General features: G+C 40.4%; 5 protein-coding genes and 1 pseudogene across 9 annotated transcripts; 2 read left to right on the top strand and 4 right to left on the bottom strand.

The window, feature by feature from the left end:
- Nucleotides 1–4,035: 4,035 nt before the first annotated feature.
- LOC133739435 (glutamate receptor 2.7-like) lies at nucleotides 4,036–8,699 on the bottom strand. 2 transcript variants are annotated; one of them, XM_062167214.1, is made up of 6 exons: nucleotides 8,534–8,699; nucleotides 7,572–7,780; nucleotides 5,910–7,237; nucleotides 5,449–5,764; nucleotides 4,898–5,304; nucleotides 4,036–4,801 (listed from the first exon to the last, which is right to left on the bottom strand). In XM_062167214.1, exons 2-6 carry the CDS (start codon nucleotides 7,672–7,674, stop codon nucleotides 4,193–4,195), a joined length of 2,763 nt encoding a protein of 920 aa, XP_062023198.1. In that variant the 5' UTR covers nucleotides 7,675–7,780; nucleotides 8,534–8,699; the 3' UTR covers nucleotides 4,036–4,192. The 2 variants fall into 2 exon arrangements, with proteins under 2 accessions (XP_062023198.1, XP_062023197.1); XM_062167213.1 differs by lacking the exon at nucleotides 8,534–8,699 and having other exon boundaries at nucleotides 7,572–7,857.
- Nucleotides 8,700–9,638: 939 nt separating this feature from the next.
- On the bottom strand, nucleotides 9,639–13,635 carry LOC133738059 (glutamate receptor 2.7-like; annotated as a pseudogene).
- Nucleotides 13,636–15,185: 1,550 nt separating this feature from the next.
- On the top strand, nucleotides 15,186–18,652 carry LOC133738060 (uncharacterized). 2 transcript variants are annotated; one of them, XM_062165498.1, is made up of 6 exons: nucleotides 15,186–15,722; nucleotides 15,939–16,009; nucleotides 16,100–16,152; nucleotides 16,258–16,758; nucleotides 16,835–16,925; nucleotides 18,341–18,652. In XM_062165498.1, the coding sequence occupies exons 1-6, from the start codon at nucleotides 15,581–15,583 to the stop codon at nucleotides 18,425–18,427; spliced, it is 945 nt and encodes a 314-aa protein (XP_062021482.1). In that variant the 5' UTR covers nucleotides 15,186–15,580; the 3' UTR covers nucleotides 18,428–18,652. The 2 variants fall into 2 exon arrangements, with proteins under 2 accessions (XP_062021482.1, XP_062021483.1); XM_062165499.1 differs by having other exon boundaries at nucleotides 15,566–15,722; nucleotides 15,932–16,009.
- LOC133738061 (egg cell-secreted protein 1.1-like) lies at nucleotides 16,932–18,331 on the top strand. Its single transcript, XM_062165500.1, has one exon. The coding sequence runs from the start codon at nucleotides 17,473–17,475 to the stop codon at nucleotides 17,887–17,889; it is 417 nt and encodes a 138-aa protein (XP_062021484.1). The 5' UTR covers nucleotides 16,932–17,472; the 3' UTR covers nucleotides 17,890–18,331.
- Nucleotides 18,653–19,019: 367 nt separating the features above from the next.
- Nucleotides 19,020–20,807, bottom strand: LOC133739127 (protein REVERSION-TO-ETHYLENE SENSITIVITY1). Of its 3 annotated transcripts, none has more exons than XM_062166854.1 (3): nucleotides 20,636–20,807; nucleotides 19,783–20,110; nucleotides 19,020–19,616 (listed from the first exon to the last, which is right to left on the bottom strand). In XM_062166854.1, exons 2-3 carry the CDS (start codon nucleotides 20,089–20,091, stop codon nucleotides 19,194–19,196), a joined length of 732 nt encoding a protein of 243 aa, XP_062022838.1. In that variant the 5' UTR covers nucleotides 20,092–20,110; nucleotides 20,636–20,807; the 3' UTR covers nucleotides 19,020–19,193. The 3 variants fall into 3 exon arrangements, with proteins under 3 accessions (XP_062022838.1, XP_062022837.1, XP_062022836.1); XM_062166853.1 differs by having other exon boundaries at nucleotides 19,783–20,169; nucleotides 20,636–20,802; XM_062166852.1 differs by having other exon boundaries at nucleotides 19,783–20,138; nucleotides 20,636–20,794.
- A 1,801-nt stretch (nucleotides 20,808–22,608) lies between these two features.
- On the bottom strand, nucleotides 22,609–23,935 carry LOC133738718 (uncharacterized protein ycf36). Its single transcript, XM_062166300.1, has 4 exons — nucleotides 23,384–23,935; nucleotides 23,268–23,296; nucleotides 23,139–23,195; nucleotides 22,609–22,923 (listed from the first exon to the last, which is right to left on the bottom strand). The coding sequence occupies exons 1-4, from the start codon at nucleotides 23,838–23,840 to the stop codon at nucleotides 22,717–22,719; spliced, it is 750 nt and encodes a 249-aa protein (XP_062022284.1). The 5' UTR covers nucleotides 23,841–23,935; the 3' UTR covers nucleotides 22,609–22,716.
- Between the last annotated feature and the right edge of the window lie 774 nt (nucleotides 23,936–24,709).

A 24,709-nucleotide genomic window follows, 5' to 3' on the forward strand; every position in this document is an offset into this window, starting at 1 on the left:
GTGACTGGCTGTGACGTCGTTTTGGGTGCTCCTTGGCTTAACACATTGGGTCTTATTGGATGGCAATTCCAGGAGAAAGTAATGGCCTTTTTCACAGAGTGTAAGTACCACATTCTCAAAGGCATCACCGACCATTCCCAAATATCCTCCCAACCTGACCTCTTCGCCCTCCTTCCCTCTGATCAGTGGGACCAATTGGCCCAAACACCCACTAACCCATATCCACATAACCCGACTACACACCCTCCTTCTATCCAGTAACTCTTATCCGATTTTAAAGACTTATTTGAACCCCCAGTAGGCCTCCCACCCCACCGCACCGCACCATTGACCACAAAATTAACCTCTTACCCAATACCAGCCTGGTCAATGTGCGAATCGATACCCACACTCTCAAAAGGCCGAATTGGAGGCCCAAGTAGCGGAGATGTTAGCCAATGGATTAATCCGCCCTAGTTCCAGCCCATTCTCTTCACCGGTCCTCTTGGTGAAAAAGAAAGAGGGTACTTGGAGATTTTGTGTGGATTACCGCTCTCTCAATGCGGTCACCATTAAGGACCGTTTTCCCATTCCGGTTGTTGACGAGTTGTTGGATGAGTTTCATGGTGCCGCCTACTTTTCCAAGCTTGACTTAAGGTCTGGCTACCATCAAATCCGGATGTGCCCTGAGGATATACCCAAGACAGCCTTTCGTACCCATGACGGCCATTTTGAGTTCGTCGTGATGCCATTTGGTCTCACCAATGCCCCATCCACATTCCAAGCACTCATGAACCAAGTCTTCAAACCACTTTTGCGGAAGTGTGTCTTAGTCTTCTTCGATGACATCCTGGTATACAGCCCGGATATTCCATCCTATGTGCGCCACCTTGAGCAGGTATTTACTTTACTGCGGGCTAACAATTTGCAGGTTAAACAGTCCAAATGTGCCTTCTGCCAGCCCAAAGTTGCATACTTGGGCCACGTTATTTCAGCCCAAGGCGTGGAGGTAGACCCAACCAAGATTCAGGCTATTATCGATTGGCCCAAACCCAAGACAACTAAGGGTCTGCGGGGGTTCTTAGGGTTGACGGGTTACTATCGCCGTTTTATCCGACATTACGGCCTCAAGGCCAAGCCCTTAACGGAACTCCTCAAGATCGATAACTTCCTCTGGAACCCGGCGGCGGATCAAGCTTTCCTGAAGTTGCAACGCGCCCTTACCTCTGCTCCGGTGTTGGCTCTGCCGATTTTTCACAGCCCTTCGTGATCGAAACGGACGCCTGTGGTCTCGGCATCGGAGCAGTCCTCTAGCAGCATAAGCACCCCGATGCTTTCCTGAGCAAGCCCTTATCGCAACGCAACCAAACCCTCTCCGTTTACCATAAAGAAATGCTCACCGTGCCGCACGCGGTGGACAAGTGGCGGCCTTACTTGTTGGGTAATGCATTCACCATTGTCACCGACCACCAGACCCTCAAACACATGCTTGACCAGCGCATCTCCACACCCTCCCAGCAAAAGTGGCTTTCCAAGCTCATGGGGTATAATTATTCCATTGAGTATCGACCGGGTCGCCTCAACACCGTGCTGGATTTGTTGTCCCGTCGTCATGAGCTTTGCGCGGTTCAAGCCGTTTCTTCCCCAGTGTTTGATTGTCTACCCCAAATCGCTCAAACGTGCCTACGGGACCCGACAGTGCAGCCTATCATCTCCGATTTGCAGCAAGGTATTGCCACAAAGAAAGGGTACTCTTGGGTCAACAATCGACTGCTCTATAAAGGTAAAATCTTTGTGCCCTCCTCCTCTGACTGGCGTACCAAATTGCTCTATGAATTTCATTCATCTCTCCAAGCTGGCCATTCGGGGTTCTTGCGCACCTATTTACGATTGTCTCGCAATTTCGCCTGGCCCGGAATGCGAAGGGATGTCAAATCTTTCATTGCTGAATGTGATCAATGCCAAAGACAATCCTACGAGGCCATTCGTCCACCAGGTTTGCTTCAACCGTTACCAATTCCGGACCACACTTGGTTCAACATCTCCATGGATTTCATTGATGGCTTACCCCTATCACATGGCAAGAATGCAATCTTTGTGGTCATCGACAGGTTGTCAAAATATGGTCACTTTGTGGGCATCTCTCATCCCTACAAAGCCTCACAAATAGCTGAGATTTTCGTGAAGGAAATATTCCGCCTCCACGGTATGCCCAAGTCCATTGTGAGTGATCGAGATCCCGTATTCCTCAGCCACTTTTGGACTGCCTTCTTCAAGCTACAGGGTACCACTCTCTGCCACAGCTCTGCATACCACCCTCAATCGGATGGCCAAACGGAGGTTGTTAATTGGTCCCTGGAACACTTTCTTCGCTGCTTCGTGCTTGACAGACCATCTTCTTGGTCCGAGTTACTCCATTGGGCAGAATGGTGGTATAACACCACCTATCATTCCACCATCAAGATGACCCCTTTTCAAGCAGTTTATGGCACTCCACCCCCCTCTGTTTTGATGTATAGCCCGGGTTCTTCCTCGGTCCACGCAGTTGACCAGGAATTGCAGGACCGCAACGCCCTTCTCCAGCTCCTTCGCACTCACATGCTTGAGGCCCAAAACCGGATGAAACAGCAAGCCGATCGGCACCGGACTGAGCGAGAGTTCAACACCGGTGATTGGGTGTTTCTCAAACTCCATCCTTATCGTCAGCAGTCCGTCGTGAAATGCCCTTCTCACAAGCTAGCTCCCTAATTTTATGGTCCATTCCCGATTCGCGAGCGCGTGGGCAAAGTGGCATACAAGCTGGAACTACCCCCTCAGTGCCGCATTCACCCTGTTTTCCATGTTTCTTTGCTTAAACGCCGTGTGGGTTAGGGTACCCCTCTTACTACTTCACTTCCAGACTTTGATGAGAATGGCGCACTTGTGTGGACTCCGGCCAAGGTTCTTGACATGGCGATAGTACGCAAGAAGAAACGCAACGTGACTCAATGGTTGGTGCAGTGGTCAGGCCATACCATCAAACAACGTTTTCCTACGTTCTGTGCTTGAGGACAGGCCACTTCCTAAGGGGGAGGGACTTGTTGGGATCATCTCCAACACCCAGAGGCCTTTATCTAGTTAGCCCAATTGAATGTATTATGAGCCCAACTTCAGGATTCATTAGCTTTACTGGGACAGTTGGCACCAGTGGTCCAAACTGTATTCTGAAGTGAATCCCTTATATTTTGTAATGGCTCTCTATTTTGAACTATCAATGAAATTATGCATTCTCCTTAGCCTCTATTCTTCTCTGTCTCCTTCTGGTGCTTAGGTTGAGTCCATCAGAAATCTTCCCCATTTCAAATGGTGCTTTCATGGAGTTTCAGAGACGAGAAAATTCTTGGCAATTGGGGTTTAGATGAAAAGTTTTATTTTACTGTCGTTCCAATACTTTGATTGTCGTTTATTATCTCGACCGTGGGAGGCATCTAGCTTTTGGTCCTATCACCTCCAAAGAATGCCACGTTCACGGTACACAACAATATTCCCACCAAAAAAAAAAAAGGGGGACTCTCAGTTCTAAAATCCAGCAGGAAAACTACTACAGCATTATTTTGAAAATTAAGAGGGACCTGAGCTTTATCTCCAAGTTCAGTTACGAAATTTGCTTGGATTGATAATTCTGGCCCTATTATCGTTTATCAAGTCCAGAGCTGTTTCAAAGGTGAGAAATCTTGAAATTAAATAGCTATATATAAAGAAATCTCAATGAACGCAATTCCATATTTATTGGCTACAAATACAATTCAAGTCATACACCCAGAAATAAAACTTAGGAAAGCGAAAAAGTTAAGCTGGTTTGGAGACTAGTTCAACAAGATAAGACCCAGTTACTGGCAAAACATTGTTGTTTTTACTAAAAAAAAAAAAACCTGCAACATCCTACCCTTCTGAAAAACATGTCTCTTCCTTATTTGTAGTGTGTAGAATTGTAGATTGACTGATATATTTCCATTATTCTAGAAGAACCTGCAACACAACAGTCTCATCATTACTGAACCTTTGCCCTTAACTGTTCATGATTTCAAACATTGTTAAAGATTACTGATCAATTAGAAAATTGCTCCCATATTCTCTAGGGACATCACTACCAAGTTTCATTTCACAAAGAAGTGGAAGACTGAAAACGGAAGCCAAATAATTGATAACTAGAGCAATAGCCTTGTTAGGCAAGCTAATGAATTATTGACCTCTCTTCCCTTTGGGAAGTTGACTCAAGTGCATTTTCAATCTCTTGGGTTGCTTGACCATTGGGATTCAATTCATTCAAGTCACCAAGCTCAGTGTCAGCTGGAGGCGTTCCCAGCTCTTCAATAACAATATGTGATTCCGTGTCTGTGCTTGATGGCCTTGGGGGAGAGTTGGTGCTCGGTGAGGGTTCATCCGCGCCTATTATACCATGAACTGAACCTTGCAGCTGTCTTCCGTTATAAGTATCCCAATTGGGGTCCCTTTGGTCATATAACCTTAATAGGACACGAATTCTACTCCAAAATGATGCTTCGGGATCAAAGCTTCTCAAAGTGCGCCTGTGTTCATGGAAGAACATGGCTGCACATATGAGAAGAGCTAATGATGAAGCAACCCCAGCAACAATGAAGAGGCCCCGAAAGCTATCAAGGCTAAGAGTAAGACTGTTGGAAGAACTTGTGGTGCTGGAGTCTGAACAAGTTGCTTTATTCTTGAACCACTTGTTCTCGATTTTCTCCATTTCAGTTCCCTCATGCACACTAGTGATTGCTCTTGAAACATCACGCGTGAGAATTGAGCCTTTTTGAAAGACCTGTAAGTGATCACCCCAAAAGAAAAATCCCACATGAGAAAACATGTATGCGAGAGAAAACCAGAGGCAAGAAAAAGAGAAACAGCGACAACTTACAAAGGCAAAACCATCAGCTTTAAATGTTGGCTCAACCATGGTGTATTTTGAACAATAAATTGCAAGAAAAAGTTTCATGTATGGGGTTTCATCAAAAGCAGCCGAAATACCATGTTTTTCATTCCCATTTTGAAGGAGTTCATTCAATTCTTCTGGAGACTCGTATGTCCAAAGGTTTGCCTCTTGAAATCCTGTTTCCTTTAATATCCAATAAATAAAAGAACCTGCCTGATAGCCAACATTGTCCCCGTTTTTCAATAGCATGTTTACATCAGTAATGACGGGTTGAAGCTGTTGAACTGTTAAAATTGAACTAAAACTCGCAGTATAACTTTGAGTTAGTATGAGAACAACAAAGCACCATACTATCACAACAAACCGAGCCAAGTTGGTCCGTACTCTCTCCCCTGTTACAAAAATTAGAAAGTAATTAATGGAATGTAGTGAGCCATAGAATATGCAAATAAAGGTCCCTTTTAACATTTTATGATTCACGAGAGAGGGTGAGGAGTCATTAACACTGTAGAATGGTTTAACATAACAGAAATTACTTTGTGCAAAAACCATGGTTGAGAATGAGAACCAAAAGCTTGTGCCAATTTGATGAAGTGGAGGCCCTCGGAAGTCTTTATTTATCCTGTGTTCAAGAACCCAGACTACAAAACCAATGAATATGAAAAAACAACCGATTGCTACCCAAAGGTCCCAAGTCAAAGGCTTCAAAAACACCCATGTGCTTTTAGCATCACTTTTATCCTTGATAGGCACGATCATTGATATCCCAGATTCTGTGTATGGCAATGTGAAGTCGACATACAAGGATCTATTTGCTCTAATGGTAATATCACCAACTGCTGCATCATAGTTCTGTCAAGTAACAATGACAACGACAGTGAATAGATTATATACTTTTGCTACAATAAAATGTGAAATCAGAAAGAAAACAAAGACACGTTTAATTGTTTATATAGGGAACAAATCAAAAAGAAGAAAGCTGGGAATAAGAATTTACCCCAAGAAACACTTGATCAAGCAAATCATTATAAGTACCAGCCCTCTGATGGTGAGAGTTTTCAAAGGGATAAAACTCGTAAGGGACAGGGTATGGTAATGATTCTATTACAGCTTTAAAGACGTCAATGCAGTATCCAGTGGCATTACTTGTGTTAGTGCTATGATCATATGATACATTTACAAATTCTTTGAAACTATTCTTCACTGGGACTAGAACTTTTAGTTTTATCCCACTCATAGGAATCTGCCAACCCTGCGGAATTGAGGTCGTGTCTCCAGGCCATATGATAGTTCCAAGACTGGCATTGGAAGTAGCATACCTGCTTGTGTTTTTTGAGTTTAAGTTTCTTACAAGTCCCTTCTGGGGTGTCCAATATCCAACCCCTCTTTCCCCATTATCGTTCACATTAACTACCTGAAAAGTTGATGATTGTAGTTGTCCATTAATAAGACTGAAATCTCCTGAAAGTCCAGTAAATCTCGTAGCCGATAGTTCTCGGACAAGTTCAGGACCACTCTGAGAGATCTCCAATCTTTCTAAACCAGTGGAACTACCAGAAATGTTCATCTTGCGGGAAGAGAAGTTTGTACTCTGTACCTTCTCAACTGCCGTGGCTAGTGCCCAAGCCGCATCATAAGCCCACAGTCCGAAAACATCCAATTTAATATTGAGGAGAGTTGGATTGTCTTGTTGGAATTTCCTTTGCCATCTACCTCTAAAATTTTCAAGCTGCTCCGTATTTGGAACGTAAGTCTTTAAACCCAACACCCCTTGCATGTTATCTATGACAGAATAATTTGAGGAACTAAAGAAGCTAGTCATGTCATTTGTCACTATCCAAGCAAAGCCTTTTTCCATCATTCCCATTGCATTTGCCCTAGAAAAAAGTCGAGAGCCAAGAGAAGGCAACATGTGCACTATGAAGACCCTGGTTGGCATTTTCATCAACTCGTCAAGCTCTGCATCTATTTGTTTATCAGTTGCCATTGAAGGAATGACAACCCAGTAGGGGATGCGAGCACCGACAGCCTGCAAAGCAGTAGTCAGATAAGGTATTACTCCCTTTCCAAACTCATCATCAACGCTGATGGGCACTGCTTCACTCCAACCAAAGGCTTGGATGATGGCGCTTATGACTTTCACTTGAGATGTGTCATTTTGTGCAATTCGGATAAAGTATGAATTCCCAAGGGAAGGGCTTGTTGCTGAAAATGAGATTATGGGCACCTGAGCTTTATCTCCAAGTTCAGTTACGAAATTTGCTTGCGTTGATGATTGTGGCCCTATGATGGCTTGCACTTTAACATTGTTTATCAAGTCCAGAGCTGTTTCAAAGGTGAAATCTTGAAATTAAGAGGTTACATCTATGAAAAGCCTGTAAACCACAATTCCATATTTATTGGCCTCAATTCAAGTCAGACAGTCATAATAAAACCAAGAAGGACAAAAGCGGGAAGGAAAAACTCAAGTTGGTTTGAAGATTAGTTTAAAAAGATATGACACAGTTAAACTATATGGGAGAAAATGTCACAGACAGTACCCCAATTTTATACCATTCAAAATTTTGGTACGTGAATTAACTGATAGTTTAAAAGAAAACCATGATCTACAAAATTAAAAGAACATGAAAAAGAGAGAGAAGAGAGATGGTGAAAGAACCTGCACCAGCTGCAACAACAACATCTTCCACAGAGTCCCTATTGTGTAGGACCAGCCTAGTATGGTAGTAAACATGAGAGGCATAGAAGTCGGAGAGGGCCATGTTGATGCAGCTCAGCCCCAATTTCCCAAACCTGGTATCCAAGTCAAGAATCACTCCCACATTTACTGGAATAGTCGTGTTTTTTGCCAAGGCCAAGAAATTAATCCTGAAGAACAGGAAAAAGAGCAGAAAAACAGGGTTGATAGGATTATTCTTGATCATGCTTAAAGCTAAAGGTTTGCATTGCATGCATCACAGTAGTCCTTATTTATATGATGAGCGATGACAGCTTTTCAAATTGAAGAATTCTTCACTCCCCAGCCTTGAGGAGAAAAGAGGAAGTAATTTCCTGGTCCTCTTCACTAACCGCTGACTCTAGCGGAGTGGAGCAAGGAGGAAGTTTCCCCTAACCGCTGACTTTCTTATGTGGGAATACTGAGTAGTAACTTTCCTCTTCATTCCTAAGAAAATAAGCTTTGCCTGGTTCTTGTGGATTTAAGAAAGTAACCAGCATTTTAGATTTCATGCGACTTACTGGATTATTAAATGATAGATACAAAATTAAAACTAATGGTTGACGAAGTACTGAGCCGCCTACCTATATGGTTCCGCTCAGAAACGTAGCTCTCAAGATCAGTAACATCTCAACATCCTGACTGTACGTGACTGTTATGCTCTGACCTTTAAATTAGTAAACCCTAATCTAAAGAAGGAGACTTGGCCATGAATCATGACTTTCTACTTCAATCAAAAAAATAATAAGCCACAATGCAAGATCTAATATGCTTTAATTGTTTAGGAATGTTCATGGCAATTAAGTTCCTATTTCAATACACACGTTGAGAAGACAACAACATCAAAGCTTGAATGTAACCGGATACATTCATAAACGGCCTAACAAGCAAAAAGATATGATTACCTGTATTTGCAAGATAGGTCAAGATATCAACTTTAGGACTGTAGTCGTGGGAATTGGCGGTTTTTGATAGTCGATCCAAATTCTAAGTGAAAGACAGGCGGAAGAGTCCTCCCATTCTCTTCGAGATCCAGAGAAGTCAATCCCCATTTCAGATGGAGCTTCGTGCAAAGACAAGAAAATAAGGAGGGTACCTAGTGGACTTGGAAAGTTGGAAGCTTTTATTTTGAGAAATAATTAACCCTTTTTTTTTCATCCATTGAATTGACTTTTAACCTGATTTTTCAAAACAATTGATATTTAAGCTTTTGAGCAGGTCAAAATTCTCATTGGTAGTGCTTCGACTCTTGATTTATTGGGCTTCGGTTGTATCTTTCTTCCAGGAGCAATAATTGCTCGCTGCCTGATGACTGATTCTGGAGTACATGTGTACGGTTCAAAAATTTTACAGAGCATGTTGTCTAACAACCAAAGTATGGTCCTGATAGTCATGGTTAAGTTTGAGCGATTAAGTTCGACTGAAGATTTGGTTTTAAGGATGATTGCAATTACATTAAAGTAAGAAATTTTAATTTTCGTATGACATATTAGTATAAACCTGTGATAGCATGGATAAATGTCATAGAATTGAAAACAAGAGATTGATGAATTTTCATCTCTGAATTTTGTGGGAAGGGAAAAGAAAGAAAAGAGAGCCAAACAAAGAAGAGTAGAGTTGGTGTCGTTGAGTATTAAACAAAGGGCTTTTGAGACTTTTATAAAGTCCAAAAATATAGGTTAAAAGTCAATATAAGACCCTAAAAATGATCATTTTTCTTTTTATTTTGTTGGCGTTTCAGAACTTTGATTGTCGCTCATAAATTGGAGAAGACACCTCAGGCTCCCAGTCATAAACCCAGATTAATAACAGAGTAAAGACGCTAGGCTATGTTTGTAGACGAGCCATTTATGCCATTGTTTCACTTTTAATAAATAAAGGATTTACCACTAGGCATATGTACGTTTTTTTTTTGAATAAAGGCATATGTATGTTTTTTTTTTTTTTTTGAATGGAGGCATATGTATGTTTTATGGTAACATGGTTTATGCAATAGACTCGCAGCGAATTCAGGACTGTAGCTGAAAAGTTTTATTGTAGTGGTGTTCACATCCAGTCGAAACCAATACGTATAGCCTTAAAGCATTAGAGCTTTCTTGGGAAATCGGAGTTATTGGCCTATCTTGGCTTGGGGAAGTCAACTCAATTGCATATTCAACCTCTTGGGTCAATTGGGATTCAAATCACCATGCTCAGTGTCAGTAAGAACAATTTGTGATTCTATGTCACTGGAATCGCATGATGTGCTCTCGGGACTGCTGATGTTGGGTGAGGATTCAACAGCACCACAGCACCTAAACCTTGAACACTGTCTTGCTCTTGCAGTCTGCTTCCCTTGTAAGTCTTCGAACTGAGGTCTTTTTGGTCATACACTCTCAATATGACAAGAATTCTTCTCCAAAACGAGATTTCAGGATCAATGCATCTCAAGGTGTATCTATGCTCATAGAGGAACATAGCAGCAAATATGAGCAGAGCTAACGATGAAGCAACCCCAGCAATGAGGAAGAGCCCCCAAAAGCTATCAAGGCTAAGAGTAACACTACTGGAAGATCCTGCAGTACGGGGGTTTGAACAACTTGCTTTCTTCCTGAACCACTTGTTGTCAATATGCCTCATATCAACTCCCTCCTGCACAAGAGTGATTGCCCTTGAAAAATCACAAGTGAGAAGTGAACCTTTTTGGAAGACCTGCAGGTGATCACCCCAAAAGAAAAATCACTCATGAGAAAACATGTAGATGAGAGAAAACCATAAAGACAGAAAGAGAGAAACGGCAACTCAGCTTACAAAGGCAAAACCATCAGCTTTAAATTTTGGCTCAATCATGGTATAATGCGAGCAGTAAGTTGCAACAAAAAGTCTCATGTAGGGGGCTTCATCAAAAGCAGCAGAAATATCATGATTTCCATTTTGGAAATGTTCATCCAATTCTTCTGCTGAATTGTTGGTCTTAAGGTTTTCATCCAGGAATCCTAATTGCTTCAATGTACCATACAGGGAAGAACCTGTTGGGTTACCAACACTGTCCCCGTTCTTTATGAGCAGGTTTACATCTGTAACAGTTGGTTGGAGCTGTTGAACATTTTTAAATGTTGCTAAACTGGCAGCATAACTCTGTGTCATTATTAGGACAACAAAGCACCATACAATTACTACAAACCGAGCCAAGCTGCTCACTACTTGCTCCCCTGTTACCAAAGTTCAACAGAAAAAGGAAATATATTCCAATGAGCCAAAGAGCATGCTTTTATCATCTATAGTCTAGGTTTTAGGCATAATATAATAGAGGGCAGTAGATTGCTTTTATTTGAAGAAGAGAAATTGTTATGAACTTATGATGGTCAGGTTTGTTACACAGCTGCACTAACAAACTTCCCAAGTGTATACCAGTTGCTTAACAAAAGCATTAATCACCACCACTTTAACATAAACAGGGAACTTACGGTGGGCAAAAACCATGGTTGAGAGGCTGAACCAAAAGCTTGTGCTGATTTGCTGATTTGGAGATCCCCGGAAATCTTTGTTAATCCGATGTTCAAGAACCCATACCACAAAACCAATGAATATGAAAAAACAACCGGATGCTGCCCAAAGGTCTAAGGTCAAAAGCTTTAAGAACACACAAGTATTTTTAGAATTGTTGTTGTCTTTGATAGGCACGACCATTGATATCCCTGATTCTGTGTATGTCAATGTGAAGTCGACATACAAGGATCTGTTTGCTCTAATGGTTATATCTCCCACTGCAGCATCATAGTTCTGTCAATTGACGTTGCCAATGTTGTGGTGAAAAAAGTTGATTAGTTTGAAAGAATAAAGTATGAAATCAGAAAAAAGAAAAAGGTGATGGAATAGAACAAAACAAGAAGATTAGAAGAAGAGTTATACCCCAAGAAACACTTGATTGACCAAATCATCGTAACTTTCAGGCTTTGCAAAGGCAAAAAATTCATACGGAACATCATATGGTAATGATTCAATTACAGCATGAAAGACATCTATGCAGTATCCAGTGACATTGGTTCTGTTCATGGTACGATCATGCGTCACATTTACAAATTCATTAAATCCGTGCTTCACCGGAACTAAAATTCTCAATTTTCTCCCCCTCATTGGAATCTGCCAACCCTTGGGAGCAGAGGTGGTTTCTCCAGGCCATATAATAGGACCAAGACTGACATTAGAAGCAGAGTATCTACTTTTGTTTTTCGAACTCAAGTTCCTTACAAGTCCATTTCAAGGTGTCCAATATCCAATCCCTCTTTCCCCACCATCATTCACATTAACTACCTGAAAAATTGATGATTGTAGTTGGCCATTGATAAGACTGAAATCTCCTGAAAGGCCTCTGAATTTTGTACCTGATAGTTGTCCAACAAGTTCAGGACCACTTTGAGAAACCCCAAGTCTTTCTATATCCCTGGAACTACCAGAAATGTTCATGTTTTGAAAGCTGAAGTTTGTACTCCCAACCTTCTCAATTGCCATGGCCAGTGCCCAAGCAGCATCATGAGCCCACAGTCCAAATACATCCAATTTAACATTAAGAAGGTTTGGATTTTCTTGTTGGAATTTCTTTTGCCATCTACCTCTAAAATTTTCAAGCTCTTCTGTGACTGGAACATAAGTCTTCAGGCCCAACACCCCTTGCATGGTATCTATGACAGAAGAATTTAAGGAACTGAAATAGTTAACCATTCCATTTGTCATTATCCAAACATAGCCTTCACTCATCATTCCAAGCTCTTTTGCCTTGGCAAAAAGCCGAGAGCCAAGAGAAGGAGCCATGTGGACTATGAAGACCCTGGTTTGCATTGTCATCAACTTGTAAAGCTCAGCACCTATTTGGTCATTAGTGGCCATTGGAGGAATGATACTCCAGTAAGGGATACCAGCACCAACCGCTTGCAAAGAAGTAGTCAAGTAAGGTATCATTCCCTCCCCAAACTCATCATCTACGCTGATCGGCACTGCTTCATTTCAACCAAACGCTTGGATGATGGAACTTATGACTTTCACTTGAGATGAGTCACTTTGTGCAATTCAGAAAAAATATGAACTCCGAAGGGAAGGGCTTGTTGCTGAAAATGAGATTACAGGCACCTGAGCTTTATCTCCAAGGTCAGTAACAAATTTGGCTTTCATAGATGATTCCGGCCCAATGATGGCTTGCACTTCAACATTATTTATTAAATCTAGAGCAGTGTCAAAGGTGAAAGTCTAAAATCAAATAGTTGCATGGACAGCTTAATAAATAGCAATTCTATATTGAATGGACAACATTTCTGTCAGACAGCGAGAAATATAACCCAGAGAGAAAAAAGGAGGAATCAACTCAAGTATAAGCCGATTTTAAAGATTAGTTCAAAAGGATATGACACGGTGAAATTAATAACTGATAATCAAAAAGCAAGTAACGAATCATAAATATATGGGTGATACAAAATGAAAACATGAAAAATAGATAATAGATAGAGAAAGAACCTGCACCAGCTGCAACAACAATTTCTTTCCGGGAGTCTCTTGTGTGTGGAACCATCCTAGTATTGTAGTAAGCATGAACGGCATAGAAGTCAGAGAGAGCCATGTTGATGCAGCTGAGCCCTATTTTCCCAAATCATGTATCCGACTCAAGAATCACACCCACATTTACTGGTGTTGTTTTCTTCTGTGCCATGGTCAGGAATACATTAAACATCAATAACAGAAAGCGAAGACACACAGGGTGGATAGGATTATTCTTGAACATATTTGAGTTTCTGGGAGGGTCTGAAACTCACTGCACCAAACTAGGAAGACGAAGCTTATTTATCTGCTGATGGATGGTAGACTTTCAGATAGAATAATACTTCGTTCCCTGGCGTAAGGGAGACGAAAAAAAGGATGTTCCCTCCTCACCACTCTAGAGAGGTAAGAAGAAGGAAGTTTCTCTTATTGCTGACTGCTGAGGAGAGTATAAGAAGAAGCTCACCCCTCATTTCTGGGAAAACAAGCTCGCATGGTTCCTTTGTCATACAAGAAAAACCAGTATCATACATAGGAAGTGCTCAACTGGATTATTATAATGAGAGAAGTAAAAGAAGAATAACTATGGATACAAAGAGTCACTGATAGAATTTTTCTTCAGCTACCACATTTCTTCTGTGACCAGAAGTGTCAAAATCAATAAGACCTAGCATCCTAAATTCCTAATAGCCACTGTCATGAATCAGCATCTGAAATTAAAAAACTCTCCTTCAATGAAAGAACTAATAAGCTTAATATAATATCTATTATATTAATTTCTTAACAATACTCAGGGTAATCAAATTCTTATATATTCAATGTTCACTTCATATACACTGTGAAAAGCTGAATATGAAAACCAGGTCAAAGCTTGAATCAAACTGGAAATTCAAAAGGCTACAATACACAGCATTGTAACAGCCACTATCATACTTGGCATTTGAATTCAACAAACCCTCTGCTAGAGCAAGAGACTTTGTGAATCATGACCTTCTACTTAGAATTAGAAAACTAATTGCACCATCAGATATACACCAAATTACTTCATATACTAACAAAAAATTGATTCCTATTCAATGTTCACCGCACAATATAGTATGAAATATTGAAATGACAACCACATCAAAGCTAGAACCAAACTGGGAGATTGAGTGATCACCTGTATTTAGGGGCGGATCTACATGGTGGGCTGTATGGGCTCAAGCCTAGACAGTTTTTTGCCCAAAAAACTGCCAAGTATATATATATCTCAGCCCATACCCCAAGAAAAAAAAAAAAAAAAAAGAATTAAGGCTTAAGCTGCGTTCTCCCCCAGCCACAGCTTCGAGACCGACGAGACGTCGACTGCTTCGAGTTCTCTGACTTCTCCAGTTCTCTCTTCTCTTCGCCTCCTCAATCCTCGCCTATTTTTCACTCATCGGAAATATCAGAGTATCAGACCCTCCGCGGTCGGCGGCTCCGCCTTTTCTTCTCCAATCTCCACCTCTCCCTTCCATTGCCCGATCTAATGCCCAACTGCCCAAGGTTTCTCTCACTCTCCTAGTCTCCTTTACGCCAATTTCGTATCTTGTTCGATTTTCTTAATGTGGGTTCACTGGGTATATTCCATTTCACTGGGTATCTTGTTCGATTTGCAGATTTGCAGATATTCTTGGCTTCTTGCAGAGTTGCAGACTGGAGTGACCGAGTGAATGAGTGATTGGCTGATTGCCTGGGTTTCTGGAAGAGTTCTAGGCTTCTGGCGCTCCATCACTCCATAGCTCCATGAATTGTGAGTTGGGATTTTGATTGCCTGGGTTTCTGGGATTGTTGGATTTGTTTGGAATTTGGCCATTTGGGATTGTTGGATTTGTTTAGGAATTAGGGGATATCGGTTTTGGCCTTTGTTTCACTCGTCTTAGTCGGCTACTCGGCTATCTCTTTTAAATCTGTCTTGCTTGTGTATGGTGTTTGTGTAGATAATATGAGGCTGAACTGTAGAAAGAAGGGGATCCTGGACAACTAATTAGCCTAGACAGCTCTCGGATCCTGGATCCGCCACTGCCTGTATTCACAAATTAGCTAAAGATATGGACTTGATTGATTTCATTCTGAGTCCTTGAGAGTCTACCCAAAGTCAAAGTGAAAGACTTGTGGAAGATTTCTCAGATTTTTTTGGACATCCAAAATATGCAGACAAGTCTTCCCCATTTCAGAGACGAGCAAACCAGTTAAGCAGGCTGTTCACTCGTCGATATGGAACCTCAAGTTTTCTTCTGTTGTCGTTTAAAGCTCTGGTTGTCGTTCACTATCTCCACTTGGGAGGCATCTAGCTTTTGGTACTGTTACCTCCAAAGCATGCCACGTGCACAACAGTGTTCCCATATCACAACCCTCCACGCTTTCTAAAGCCCAGAATTTTATTCTCTCTGAAAGTTGTGATCTTTGATTACAGAGATTCATAAATGGCAGACAAGCCAAGCCGAGCTCTGGTTTTGTACGGAGATGGGTTGACGCGTTTCGTCAATCCATCACACACCCATCTCCATTCTCTCGCTTCCAAAGCTTCCTGTGGCTTCTTGAGCCTCCCCAATGCTCCTCCCTCAGGTTATTTGCTCTCTCTATTCTCTGTCTAATTGTGTCTGCCAATTCTAGCTTTTGGGTTCAATCAAGTTTGGTTTTTTATCATGCTCGAGTTAAAAAGTAATTTTCTTGATATATGTGGGACTCTTAAAATTTACTTTGTAGTTGTTTTGTTGATAATCAAATTGGGTTGCTTTTAGTACTATCCAGCATTGGGATTCACTTGGGTTTAGATTGCAGAAAGCGAGGATGAGAGAATAGTTAGAGAGTTTGCAGTACTGGTGGATGCATATGAAGCTTACACTAATACAGTGAGAAACACTTATTTTATACTCTTACAAGGTCTAGTTTATGCTCTATAGTTTGTAAATACTAAGTAGGTTTCCTAATTGCTTTCGCAGAGTGGAAGTACCACCAAAGAAGAAGGTGGGGAGAAATCTACCATATCCGAAAGGTAAAATGAATTTCGGTTTTTGCTAAATTAGTTGCAATTGCAATGGCCGAAAAATGATATTAACTGTTTTCCTCACAACTGAGTTGCCTTTATTTAATGCTCCAGATTCATGGGGATGAAAGCTGCTATATTTACAAACAATTCAAGTTTGAAGTCTTTTGGTACCAAACTTGGTTTCAGCGTGTTGCCAAATGATGGTTTTATCAAAACCAGTGAGGTCCAAGCTGAGCTGCCAGTTGATACTGTGGCATCTGAATTGCTGAAGTTGCTTGGATTTCAAGAAGGAAAGACACTGGAGTCGAGCCAGTATGATTTAGTGTTTGTGCATGTTGGGGCTGGTGAGGTGAATGTTAAGAATGACAAGGCTATTGCAGATGATGTGGAGTATCCCAATGCTTTGATTGGTGCTATAATGAATATAAGCAAACCTGGAACTGAAATCAGTCTCCGTTTGCACTTGTCTGTTGTAATGAGCTATGGGGGTACCTCAGAGAAAGATGATCCCGACTTGTCGTTTTCAATCAGTAAAGATAACTCCAATCTTTCAAAGCTCGTTCCTCACCAAAGTTATACCATGAAAGGAGAGGTTCCGCGGAAGGATGTCAGGTGAGTGAGAACTTGGTATTTTCTTGCACCACTTAGAAAAACCTTTATATAACTTGAGCTATACTCTGGTAAACAGGCACCATTCCCCAATGTTACTGGCTCAGTGGCAATATGCTGTGACCCGCAAGGACATGGCAGAGACATTCTCTTTTAAAGATTTCAAGGAGGTACAATTTTGAGATTATAGTTTCCTGCATTTTCATGTTTTAACTGATCATCTCAATAGCTTATTAAAAAGAAAATAAGTAAAAGAAATCTCTTATATAACTTGCCCTAAACTTAACTTACCAGCCGAAGAGTTTGAGTTGCCACCGTTCTCAGAAGGCCAAGTCTTATGGGTTCTATGCAAATCCATGTATTGAATAATTGAAAGATGATTAAAAGTAATAAAAACTATGATACAAGAAACAAGTCCAGTAAGCAAACAAACCATCAGAAAACTATCAATTAAGTAGTACTAGTTACATGTAGTATTTATGCAAGTGATTGAATTTTTTATTTTAATTAATTGCCACTAATTTCTAGCTAATAATATCTATATGAAACCCATCAACTTCTCCTGTGTTGTTAGCCACATAATCAATATTATTCTCAGGAGCCTCTTCACTACCTTCATATGTAACATTTTCTTGCCACTAAATGCCTCCTCCTCTATATAAACAGTAGCTTCTCCTTTGTCCTTTCCCACATCTATCACACATCTACAATCAGAAAATGGCTTACACTTCCACGCTCTTCCTTCTCACAGCTCTTCTAGCTTTGACCACACCTTTCATGGCCATGGCTCGACCTTTGATGAATAACCCAATTGGTTCACACTCAAACTTCGCCTTCAGGTTAAAGTTGGATGAAGAATCATCAAACTGCTGGGACTCATTGTTTCAGCTCCAGGCATGTACTGGTGAGGTTATCTTGTTCTTCTTCAACGGTGAGACTTACTTAGGTCATGGCTGTTGTGAAGCCATTAAGACAATCGAGCACCAGTGTTGGCCTGCCTTGCTTGGTTCTCTTGGGTTTACCACGCAAGAGACTGATATACTGAAAGGCTATTGCGACGGAGCTGATCAAATTCACACTCCTCCATCACCACCTACTGGAAGAGTTATTCCTTTGGAGAAGTGGGTTCCTTGAAAAATTTGGTTTTGGTGATTTAAAATCATGAATCATCATGGACATGCCTCTTGATACATAATAAGGCTTTGTTTGGTTCTTGCTATGTTTTAGTGTCGAATTGTGCTTCTTCTGTCTTTGTTGCTCACTTTTATGAGTGTAATACTAGTTAAGAACGAAATGAAATGATCAGTTTCTATCGAAGTCTATGCAAATTAAACATTGCATGTTCCAGTACTTTTCTGTGAATTATTAGAAGAAAGCAGTGTGATTTTGTGTGCAGCAATCAACCCGCTGATAACGGTGGATAGAAACTAACCTTCTATGTTAAATAGAAAAATTACCCCGAATCCAGATTCACTTAATATGGAATGTAGATTTATGTGTGCCAATAAGTTGAACATTTTGGTTCTACTTCAGTAATAAAAGTTCGGCCTATCTTTTCATGTGAAATTTCGTTCTTTTTATGCAGCATGGTGGAAATCTTGTAATACCGGCAGATAGATTTCTGCATGAAGTAGCCTTCAAACTTTGGAAGGCCCCCAAATATGGAGCATGAGATAAATTTCTGAAAGGCCATGGTGTGCAGGTTTCTTCAATATGAGCACTGAAGATACACCTGGGGCAGAGCTGCTCATTGCTGACCTAATATGCTGTACTAATGCTTTTCATATAGAACTTAACTTTCCCTTACTGTACCAGGCACTTTCATGTAATAAGATTATAACACGGTACATGTTTGACAGTGCTAACAATTTTGGTGGAATGTGTTCTTCTTTTGATATTTACTTTTTTTACTCCAGCATTGATGGAACAATTTGATTAAATGTGGGTTGACTGAGCAGTTTATTTTGTAGCTTCTTGTCTTCAGTTGCACCATATGAAAGGTTCCTGCAACACATAGTATTCCATAACTTTGTAACATCCTCATATAAATCTAAACAAAAGTAACATGTTATAAATCCAAAAAAACTCCTAAAATGAGAAATGAGCAAGATAAGCAGAGACATATGAATCTGACTTTTCAAGTCTTTTTTTTTTTTTGAAAGGTTCAATTCTTTTTTAAACCGTCTAATATTTAAGCTTACTCATTTTTCAACCTGATGTGGCTAGCTGCAAGAGGTATTCTAATTCATAATCATAACTAGAAACGATCCAAAGTCAATGTCTAATTCATTCGTTATATACATTTGTTTTGAGTTGAATAAATCCAACATTACAGCAGGAACTATAGACATCATATCTATTTATTCCATAAACTGTTCAAAAATTGTCCCTTAAAAAATAAAAAATAATATAAAAAAAACAAAAAAAAAAACGAAGAACTAGCACTCTAACAAGGTCTTAAAACAATAAGTGCCAAGTACAAACCACAGCAAGAGGAGAGAAGAGAAGGAGAAAAGCGCCACCACGAATGGCCACCCAACCATGTAAACACCTAGACAGAGCACCAGTAGAAAAGGGAGGAATGACTTCAAGACAGACATGGCATCAACCCAATGCCCCTTGAGCAGTACTAAAGCCGCCACATTTATCATGTTCCAATGCATTGATCCACCGTAGCATATCCGATTCAGAAAGTTTGCTACAAACGAGTGGCTGTTGCAAGTGAAAAGGTTGTAGGTTTTGTGCTCAATGTAGCGCGTGCTCGATTGCAGGGCATCGTCCCAGGTGATTGCAGTCCCAAACTCTGCATGCTTGTAGCCATGCTTGCAAGTGTGGCTACCAAGATTTGGGGTAAAACAACACTGTTTTCAGCAATATACGCAAAAAGAACCAATTGGTTAGCAAGTCAAACCCTAATTTCTCTTCCACAACAAGAAGCACAAAAGTTCTGAAAAAATGCATGATTTTACTCCATATTCAATTGATTGTTCATTCGTATTTGAAAAGAAGTGGCATATCAAACAATACCTGTTTTCTATCAAGTTGAAGATATCTAGCAACAGCACCAAATGCAAAATCATCAACATTCACAAAATTGGAGCCTGCAAAATCTAAAATAACTCCATCCTCCCTGCAAATGCCAACATGTCCAATGAAAGGTGCCAACCAAGAGACGACAGGAAGAGGAGTCCAAACTAAACAACAGGGAAACTTTGCCTTCTTTGCATCAACGTCATCAAGAGGCCACAACTCATGCTGAATACCATGCGTCGAGCACATATGTTCGATATCATAAGCTTTCTTTATCTCCATTACAGGAAGTCTACTCTGATGCATTTGCTTTCTCTAATCTTTTCTGGAAAAACATCACAATGTGACTCTCACTGCACGTACAATTAAGCAACTCAGTTCGTTCTGCCATAAACACAATGCAAAAGCTTGTCTAGAAAACAACACATTAATCTGGGATGCATAGTAACCAAATTGGAAGTTACAAGGCACAACAATTTTAAAGAGGGTGCGAGACTCTTCAAAATCTAACATTAGTTTTCAAAGGTTCAATCTTTAACAATGCATGGCAGCCCCCAAATTACCCAAGTATTGGAATTTAACTAAGCAGTGAAAATCAGCTTCCAGCAATGTGAATTTAAGCTGGGAAACATCAGATGACATCAACCGATGCTTAAATACAGCAAATGGGTGGCTTAAAGTTTCAATTTTGATGCATTTCCAAAGTTCATCTTGCTTACCAGACAATACCCGAATGGGTTTTCCATGGAATCGTTTTGATACATTAAAGGGAAACAAGACCGAAAACCATAAACAATGCATTTGGGTCATCAAAGATTCGAGCTTTAAGAAAAGATTGGATGCTACTGACCTGCAGAGATTGGTGATAGCTGGGCAGAATATGAGAAGAACAACCCCTGTGGCGTTAAGGTCGGTACTAGTGAGGAATATGATGAAGAAGGTGAAGAGGAGGAAGAAGAGGAAGAGAATATGAACTACTCTTATTGTTAATCATCTTGTGAATGCTGGTTAATTACATTTTGACTGGAAAATCCAAAGAACTTAATTTCTTTAAATTCTTTCATTTTGTGAAAGAATTCTTATTTTTCTTGTTTTTTGAAGTGAAGCAAGTGAGAAAGACCAGAGGGAGAAGGTGCATGAACCTGTATGAGATTCAGTCCCCAGCGGGGGGCCCGCCACCATATTCAATTAATGGTCTTTGTCATGTATTTTCTTTTTCTTACTCTTTTTTCCTACTCCCTTCTTAAATTGCTTTGCTTGTTAAGTAGGAAATAATTAAGCTCACCAAGAAGTTTTGTTTGTTTATCTTTTTTTCTTACATAAAGAACGGTTCATGTGAATCATGAATCCATAACTTCTTTACATCTGAATTGATGATCCCATGTGAACGGTTTCAAAATAAAAGAGATTTGTTTTATTTTTGAGAGAATATTGAAGAGATTACAACTCGAATAGGATAAAATATTCGAACTTTACTTTTAGTTATAACAATAATTATATGTTACCATACAAAGAAACTTGTTTAAATGTATAAGATAATTTATTTAATTTAGTAACCATATCACATAATTTGATTTATGTATTGCATTCAAGTTTCAGAGTCTATTCAGTTCACCGCTAATGAAGGTTCACTAGCGGTTCAACCACCACTAGAAAGGGTGACCCAGTGCTTTGTCTAGCCATGGAACCAGTCTCAAAAGGACCACCTCCTCCCGTCTAGCTGCTGCCTAAACTCCACCATCCTCCATAACCACCCACAGCTAGCGACTTATTATTGAATAGGAGAATCAAAACGGGTTGCAACCGGGTTCTTTCTCCTCCGGCCACCTTGAGCTCCGCCACCACTTAGATTGTATTTCTCTCTTCCTTGTGGTTCCAACGCCACCAACCATGAACATCGAATTGATCCTATGCAACATATTGAAGAGGCCGGAGAACCAAAATGAGTTGCAAGCGGGTTGTTCCTCCTCCGGCCACCTCAAGCTCCGCCACCACTTGGATTGTGTTCCTCTTTTTCTTGTGGTTCCAACAATGCACAACAAATCGATATGGGGAGGGAGAAAGCATAATTGGAAAATTTTGGCCAAAAATCTTTTGATGTAAATTCCTTGTTTCTCATTCATCTTTGGACTAGACTCCAGTTATAGAAATTATAGAGACTAGAAATTATAGACGAAGCCAACACCACCAGTTTCAGTTTTTTTTTTTACAGTAATTGAATTTAGTACTAATTTTCCTTCAATTTAGTGCTAATTTTGCATGCGTGGTTAATCAACGATGAGTGACACAACATCTATGAAAGGGAAAGGAACTGGTCTCCCAAGCAACAACGTTAAAATTGTGATGGTCAAACTCGAATTTTATTTTATTCTGGTAAACTTTTATTTTGGAAGCCAATCCTTACATAGTGACATGTCACTTTCGTAAGCAATGGGAACTCAAAAATACATCACCACCTTAGGCCATGGCCTTACACTATTGACCAATCTATTGATTCTATTGAACCATGGACCATCCCTTGCTCTCTTTGGTGGGACTATAATATGTAAAAAAAATTATCTACGTACCGGGGTCAAAAATGCGCACCAATGCGTTGAATCTAGACCTAGCTAGGCAGAAAGTAAGATTGATTGCCACAGAAGTGAGTTGAAGTTTAAGCTATAGACGCATGTGGTGTAAAAACCATTTTCCAATAGTTCTCCAAAAGTGTAACATTCATTCTGCTTGAGCATCTTTCACTTTTGGCATTTACTTGCAGTCTTTATCCTGCAGCAACTTAATTCTTGAGCTAGAAGTTTGCCTAAAGAGGTAAAAAGGGAAAACTTCCATTACAATATGCAGAAGAGAAAAGTACACGAGGAAGCCATTTATATTTTATGTACAGCAAGAGGATTATATACTAGCATTCTAGGCAAATTGCCTGAGATATTGTTATTGGGGAGGACCAGGATCACCACCACAAAACGCATCGGGCTCAAACGATCTTGCAGAATCATCGTTGTAAACCCCACGTATAACGCGATTCTCGGCTTCTTGGATTTGGCCTCCATCAATGTAAAGAAGGACGAGCACACATGCAAGTATCGATGCTGCAAGAGTCACCAGCGTTAACTTCAATCTGCTCAGCACAGGCTTCACCTGTTCAACCAAATTCAAATAATCGATCCCTGTCATGATCGAAACACTGCAAACATAATACACGTTTTTGATAGTTGAATGCAAATTACAAGCATGATCTTCATCATTTTCTTTAACGAAGAGTTAGTTAGTTACACCAGAAAGTTCATCTCTATCATATATATATAATTCAGTTACATAATCAAGCTATTCAATATGAAGAATCAATCACTCACAGAAAATGAACCGAGAAGCCGATCACGCGCCAAAACTTCAGCAGTCTTAACCCATATCTGAAAAAATTAACGCTAAAAATTAAGTAGCTTTCCCAAACCAAAAAGGGAAGCTAAATTCTACGTACGTACCTGACCATCATACCACCCAGTCTCTTCGTCTGTACCAAACAAGCAAAACCGCAATCGTTAATTCATGATTTGCAATTAATATCGAAATCAACTGGAACTGGAAATCAGGAGCTTACATTCAACAGTGGCACTAAGCAAGCGGTTGCCGACGTAAGCCCAACCGAGGTACATCCTCACCACGGCGAGAGTGACCACCAAAAACCCACTGGAAACTGCGTAGAGGGACTGCTTGAGCGGCTCCGATGGGGACCCGAAGACGCCGAAGGAGGCGACGGGGAGGCCCACGAAGAGCGCGAAGGAGGCGCCGGTGGCGATCAGGCGAGAGCAGTACTCGACGAGGTCGCCGGAGGCCCACGAGAAGGGGAAGGAGGTGGAGAGGTTCTGGTACTCGTTTATGGGCTGCTGCTCCAGCGGAACAGGGCACTCTGTTTCTGCTGGGCCGCCGTTTCGGAACGACGACGACGACGACGAGAAGGGTATTTTGGTGCGGTAGTGGTGAAGTCTGGGATTTGGGGTCGGAGGGATTGGTGAGAGGAAATTTGGGGTTGGGTGTAGAAGAAGTGCGGTGGCCATGGTGGCCTCACTGTCTCTGTTTCACTTGCTCTCTATCTTGATCCAATTATCAGATATTTTTAGCCAACTTGTGTATGAGAAACCACAATTTCAAAGGATTTCAATCTACCTCTAAATCTAAATCGAAATCGAATTAAATTGAAAATCAAATTAGTATATTTTAGGTACGATTTGTATATGTTTCATACATGGTTGATTATACAGTAGACATTGTTTCTTTTTTTTTTTCTTTTTTTTTTTTTAAATTACATTATGTTACACAATTGAGATAGGGGGTGTGTGTTTGGTGGGGTGGTAAGGCTTTGCCGCTTTGGTCTCATATATAAGAGGTTAGGAGTTCGAGCCCCATCAAGGGTGGGAGGGGAATGGGGTGGGGTTTTTTTTCAAAAAAAAAAAAAAAAAACAATTGAGATAAGTTTATGGGATAGCTAATGAGATTCATCATCTATTCAATTTTAAAATGCAGGATACACAGACGCATTCTTAGTAAAATATGCATACCTAATTATATTTCTAGAGGTAAATCAACAAATGTGAGATAACCGAGCAAAATAAACAAAATAAGGACAGGAACAATTCCTAATACTTGAGAATTTAGACTACTGCATATAAATACGAATGTACTTGCTTGTTTCACAATAGTATGTAGAGATCATTAGTTTAAAATTCTCACATAGGATCTCTACAGTGGTACAATTAAGAATTATTAATTTCTTTCTTCCTTTCTTTTCAGTTTTGTTTTTTTTTGTCCTAATTTTTTTTTCCTAGGAAATTTCTTACAATTTGGCTGATACACCCTTACCATCACTACTGAAGACTCATCTTCAATGGCACACCTCCAGTGCCGTTGACCGTTTTGCAGTTCTAAT

This window comes from Rosa rugosa, chromosome 3 (assembly GCF_958449725.1).
Source record: "Rosa rugosa chromosome 3, drRosRugo1.1, whole genome shotgun sequence".
Lineage (NCBI taxonomy): Eukaryota > Viridiplantae > Streptophyta > Magnoliopsida > Rosales > Rosaceae > Rosa > Rosa rugosa.

Bases quoted from the DNA above. Each gene is read 5' to 3' on its own strand.
- LOC133739435 (XM_062167213.1), bottom strand. From the start codon at position 7,836: ATGATCAAGAATAATCCTATCAACCCTGTTTTTCTGCTCTTTTTCCTG. The intron at 5,305-5,448 runs GTAATTTCTGTT...TTTTTGTAACAG, and splicing joins AACCATGGTTTTTGCACAAA to GGGAGAGAGTACGGACCAAC. The intron at 4,802-4,897 runs GTAAGTTGTCGC...GATCACTTACAG, and splicing joins AAGCTGATGGTTTTGCCTTT to GTCTTTCAAAAAGGCTCAAT.
- LOC133738060 (XM_062165498.1), top strand. From the start codon at position 15,581: ATGGCAGACAAGCCAAGCCGAGCTCTGGTTTTGTACGGAGATGGGTTG. The intron at 16,153-16,257 runs GTAAAATGAATT...TTAATGCTCCAG, and splicing joins AAATCTACCATATCCGAAAG to ATTCATGGGGATGAAAGCTG. The intron at 16,926-18,340 runs GTACAATTTTGA...CTTTTTATGCAG, and splicing joins CTTTTAAAGATTTCAAGGAG to CATGGTGGAAATCTTGTAAT.
- LOC133738061 (XM_062165500.1), top strand. From the start codon at position 17,473: ATGGCTTACACTTCCACGCTCTTCCTTCTCACAGCTCTTCTAGCTTTG.
- LOC133739127 (XM_062166854.1), bottom strand. From the start codon at position 20,091: ATGCATCAGAGTAGACTTCCTGTAATGGAGATAAAGAAAGCTTATGAT. The intron at 19,617-19,782 runs GTATTGTTTGAT...TGCTGAAAACAG, and splicing joins TTCAACTTGATAGAAAACAG to TGTTGTTTTACCCCAAATCT.
- LOC133738718 (XM_062166300.1), bottom strand. From the start codon at position 23,840: ATGGCCACCGCACTTCTTCTACACCCAACCCCAAATTTCCTCTCACCA. The intron at 23,297-23,383 runs GTAAGCTCCTGA...TGTTTGGTACAG, and splicing joins GCTTAGTGCCACTGTTGAAT to ACGAAGAGACTGGGTGGTAT. The intron at 23,196-23,267 runs GTACGTACGTAG...TAATTTTTTCAG, and splicing joins CTGGGTGGTATGATGGTCAG to ATATGGGTTAAGACTGCTGA.